Below are 5,501 nucleotides of genomic sequence, written 5' to 3'. Positions count from 1 at the left end.
TTACATGTTACGCAAAGCAATCCGTGCAAAATGAAAACTACATACATTATTTACATGTGTTTTCAATAACTAGTACTGTCTACCTAATAAATTAAGGGAATAAGTAAATCATACAAATTATACAATTACCTGATTCACCTCATCAATTGTAGTCGAATCATTTTTGCACACTGCTGCTTCAACACTAACGTATTGGCCAACAGGCTGCTTGGAATCAGGAGAAGCATTGAAAAATAGTCGCCGTTGCTTAATGTGCGGTGTACTTGGATCCACCAACCCAGTTTTGCAGCGAACGGGCAATGACTCCGCATTGTACTCACAGTCAGTTATATGGGTTATATCTGCATCTGAGTTACTACCCATTGTTCGACTAAACCGAACCTTGGGACACGTTCGCTTTGTGTGCCCAATGCATTTGCAATTCTCACATTTTCTTGGTCTTCGACAGTTGGACGAGGCCCGTCCCGGGTTCCCTTTTGTCTTCACAACATCAGGATCTTCTACTCCAAATTGTCGAGGGAATGAATGTTTCCCTTTGTCTCCATTCCCATCATTCAGATTCCTCTCATATAACTCCTTCATCCGGCTCGTTATCGGAAGACATGCATCCCTAGCCTCTTTGAAACCTTCCGTTGGTTGCGAGACATAGAAACACATTTCATTGTAGAAAGAACTCAATATCCCATACCGGGTCGTATGTGTTGTAGTGCTATCAATTGAGGGTTGAGGCCATTACTGGCCCCTTGCTTGCAGTCCTTGTCCATCTATGCAACACACAAGTTGGGGGAATTCGCGTTAAATTTTCGGCTTTCATAACACATATCATGTGACAGCAAGGTAGCCCCAATGACTTAAACTTCATGCAAGAACATCTCATTGCAGTATTCGCTGGACTGTGTGTTACTATCCATGATTTATCCTTCAATTTGTACTTATGAATATAGTAGCATTTCTGACCATCCGGCAAAGGGAACACGTCCTTGACATTCAACTTTCCCTCTTCTAAAATTTCATCACGGAACATTCTAAATATATTTCGGGTGAATAGCTCAGCTCCATATCTCTTTATATCTCGCAATGGAGTAATCAATACCAGAAAAGTGTTATTTGTTTCAGCATCATCTTCAGCCTCGTTATACCTTATCCTTGCAAGAGCCCGATCATAGTACCTAAAAAATTTATATAGGTTCAATTTGTGTTGGAGGAAGGGATTAAAATAAGCATTCATACACTCCGAGCGCTGAGTGCTTTTCATCCCATCAAAGAAATGTCTACGCATATATTCCTTAGCCCACATATGACGCTTCTCATATGTCTCTAACACCCCACTGTTGGTTTGAAGTCCAAATTTTTCAACCATTGTCGTCTAGCCATGCTCAAACTTTGTCTCATCTGTTTCCATGTCCATGCACTGCTTGAAAGCATGTGCAAAGCCACTTATGTGAACATTTGAAACAACATTTTTCCCAAGATGCCAATTACATAATCGATGTCTTGCGTTTGGAAATACTCTTCTGATTGCCTCTCGCATCGCCTTTTCCCCATCTGTCAGTACGGACACAGGTGCTTTATTGCCCATCGCCTCCATAAATGTTTCCAAAACCCATGTGTATGTCTCACTTGTCTCATTAGCTAGCAAAACACATGCAAATATCGTGGTCCTAAAATGGCTAGTCACACCAGCCAAAATGACAAAAGGTTTCTTGTATGCATTGGTTCTGTAAGTTGAGTCAAATATCAACACATCACCAAACTTTGTGTAGCCGGCCCGCGATTTCGAATCTGCCTAGAACAGATTTTGTAACTTGTTATCGTTACACACATCATACTTGTAAAAAAAACATGTATCAACATCAAGTTTTGCACATAGGTAAACCAACGCACCCTGAGCATCACCATTCTCAACTTCAACTCTACGTTCGGCTTGAATATGGTTGTGCAGATCCGTACGGATGAAACTAACATTCTCATAAGACCCAGATTGATTTACCATATAGTCTATGATTTGGCTAGTCTTCACACCGACGTTGCGTATAGCCATTGCTTGAGCTTTGTCAGCGCTGTTTAAAGTGCGATGTGACCTCAAATACATCACACTGTGTTGTTTCGCCAATTCATGGTTGTGGTCTGCGACGAAGTGAGTCACAACATACTTTCCCCCTTCACCAGCATCTGTATCGTATCGTATGCGAAATTGGGCTTTGCAACCTACTCTTGTTAGTGCCTTGGGAGCTCTACTCTTCTCAGCAACACGGTCCAAGTATTTTGGTAATCTCTGACATTCTCTTGAACACAACCACAGCATACTAATGACCTTTCCCTCTTTATTTGTGTTAAATCTAGATTTTCGTATACTAAATCCCTTGGCTTTAGCATACGCATTGTAGAAAGCTTCTCCATCTTCGACCGAATCAAATTTCTGTTTCAGAATAACACGTTCAACATCACCAACCATGTCATTGCGACGAGCATCTTCAACCATTTCTTTTTTCACATCAGCTCCGCTATCTTCAACGTTTATGTTGGTTGCTTCTTCATTGCTCGGACCTGCTTCGCAACCATGATAAGGTTCCACCCGACTTTCATTCATCAAACGAATGTCATCTGCTTCATTTGGAATGCCATAATCATCACCTTCCCTTTTAACTTCCGCTGGGGCCATACTGCACATGACATTAGTACAAACAATTACTTGATGACCGAAAAATGTTAACACAAACACAAACATGACATTTTCACACGGTTTAGTTGTTTGTGCAAACACAAACACTCGCTTGAGAAAGAGAAAGGTTAGTTGCCAATTGAGGGGTTTCCGTTTGAGCGAAGCGTAGAGCGGTTGAAGTTAAGATGGGGGTTTAGTTGAGAGAAAATAGCTGAAGTGAAGAGGCCAGAGAGACAGAGAGGGATACAGAGAGAGGAAGACAGCTCCATACCTTATATCTAGTTGGAGAGAATGGCTTCACTTCAGCAATCGAACCAACACAGCCTTGTAGTTCCGTTGTTGGAAATCGCCCGTTATACTGTTCCCCACAGAGCTTCGTCAATGGAACCAACCCAGCAGGGGCTTCTCGTTGTTAATAGAAATCAAGGGTTACACTGACTCAACCTTACACAGAGAGAGATAGAGACGAAATACAGAGAGTGAGTGGGATGCAATCATGCAAATACAAACACAAGCATGAACCGGTTGCCCCGGTTTCAACTTTTTCACGATTAAACAATTCAATGGTCTTGATCAATTATTGTAATCTAACAGCTAACAATTGAATTGCATATGGTGTGTAACCTTAAGGGGGTTGCACACTTAAACATTACCCATAAGAAAATATCAACTTAATTTAACATCAAGCCTATTATACTCGGCCTAGGATAGGTTGAATAGGCTTGATGTTAAGTCAAGTTTAAATAGAGATGAATTGTTAAGTTCTTATTTTTATTTTTTCTCCAAGGAATATTAAATTATTTAAAATGATTTATTATTTAAATTTAAAATGTTAACAAAATTAAATGATAAAAATAAATATTTTAATCTACAACTATAAATAATACTATTCAACTTGTTTGGTTCCTATTTTCAGGATTCATTTTTTTTCAAAAAATTGGAATTTTTTATTTTTCGTTTTTTTTTGTTTTCACTTTTTTTTTATTCTAAGAATTTTTTAAAATTTTTAGATTCACCAAGTAAATTTTAAAATAAATTTTTTTACAAATATTTTAGTTTCTGAATACATCTAAATGAGGTGCATATAAAAAAAATATAACAAATCACTTAAAATTTTAAAAATATTTGACTAAAAATAAAAAAATTACAAAAAATAAAAAAACTCAATTTTAAGGAAATTGAAACTAAACATACTGTTTTGTATTTTTCAACTTTATAATTAATATTTTATAAATGAAAGGGGGGGACTGATTTGTACTATAATTTGTTAAGGTTATTATATGGAGACTCATAAATTATTAAGGGGTTGTTTGGGGTGTTTTAAATAAGTGTATTTTTTGTCTTTTTAGACTAAAAGTTGAGGAAAAAAATATGAATGTTTGAGTTAACTTTTTTACTTTTTATGAAAAAATGTGTAATAAAAAATTGTAAAAATTGGTTTGTAGAGGAAAATTAAGATTGAGAGTTGTGCAGCCGTAATTGTTGACTTTTGGTGAATAGTATTACATTTTTAACTTTTTGAATAATTTTTTGACTTTTTAACTTTTTTTAAGTATCCAAAACTTGGCCTAAGAGTTATTATTTTGCCTCTATAAATTGTTAATAAGTATCATTTACTTCATAAATTATAAAAGGGAGTTCGATTGTACGTTTTTATAACTTAAAAAGTAAAGTGATATTTTTTAATAATTTAGGTTAAGTTTGGCTAAACTAAAAAAGTACACTTATTTCATCTTTTTATCTTTTTTGGGTCACATCAATCAACATCTCCTCTCTACTTTTTTTACACATAATACAAGAAAAGTCAAAAAGTGCACTTATTTAGTCTTCCCAAACTTGGTCTTAAAAAATTATTTGTATATTTTTGTAATTTAAGAAATTAAAATAATAACAAAAAAATATATTTCCCAATCATTTAAGAATATTCGTGTAAAACTTTTTTTGGGAAGTTACTTACAAATTAATTTTTAGGTAAATTATAAATACACCCCTTGAGATTTATTTAAATTATAAATTATTTTTTGTGATGTTAGAAATTACATTATGCTCTTTAAGGTTTCTAATTTCATAATAAATATATCATTTTATTAATAAATTATCAAGTTAATTAATAAATTCTAATAATATTAAGATTTTATTTTAATTAATAATTTAAATAATTTTATTATTGTATAGATAAATAATTAGAAATTTTTAATTTTAAATAAATTTTATTAAATAAAAAATTATTACAAAAAAATATTAATAATTTTTTAAATCACATAAGACAATTCGTATTCTCAAGAGTTGTTTGGGATGATCTAAATAAGTACACTTTTTGACTTTTTATAAAATATGGGTTGTGTTTGAGTTGGGTTTAAAGTGATATGTTAAAGAGGTGATGTGACTTAAATAAGATGATGTGACTTAAATAGAATAGTAATTTTTTGACTTTTTATCTTTTTTAAGACCGACCAAACTTGGTCTTAATAAATTTCAGACATGAAAGGTGGGGTGCCTTGGGAACTTAAAAAAAGAAAAAAGAAAAAAGAGGGGGTTTTTTAAACCAATCTATCCGACTTACGGTCAATTCTAACTCCACCGACCGTAAATGAATCTTCCTTCGAAACAAAGTGTTTGTTTGACAGAAATTATAATCAATTTATTTTAATTTTTAGCTTAATTTAAGTTATTTTGATGTGTTTGATTTAACTTATAACTTATAATTTTTTGGAAGTCAGAAATCAACTTATTCTTTAAGTGAAGCAGGAGATAATTTAAAAATAAATCAAAAATTAACTTATATTCATAATTATAAATTATAAGTACTTCCTCACTGCTCTACCAAATCGTGCTAAAC

At 33.6% G+C, this 5,501-nt stretch overlaps 1 protein-coding gene across 1 annotated transcript; it reads right to left on the bottom strand.

Moving 5' to 3' along the window:
- Nucleotides 1–712: 712 nt before the first annotated feature.
- On the bottom strand, nucleotides 713–2,590 carry LOC145803878 (protein FAR1-RELATED SEQUENCE 5-like). Its single transcript, XM_082897261.1, has 2 exons — nucleotides 1,830–2,590; nucleotides 713–1,169 (listed from the first exon to the last, which is right to left on the bottom strand). The coding sequence occupies exons 1-2, from the start codon at nucleotides 2,588–2,590 to the stop codon at nucleotides 713–715; spliced, it is 1,218 nt and encodes a 405-aa protein (XP_082753387.1).
- Nucleotides 2,591–5,501: the final 2,911 nt, after the last annotated feature.

The sequence above is a fragment of the Camellia sinensis genome, chromosome 12, assembly GCF_055761805.1.
Source record: "Camellia sinensis isolate YWXY chromosome 12, ASM5576180v1, whole genome shotgun sequence".
In the NCBI taxonomy this organism is placed as follows: Eukaryota; Viridiplantae; Streptophyta; class Magnoliopsida; order Ericales; family Theaceae; genus Camellia; species Camellia sinensis.
This window is presented reverse-complemented; position numbering and strand designations above follow the sequence as displayed.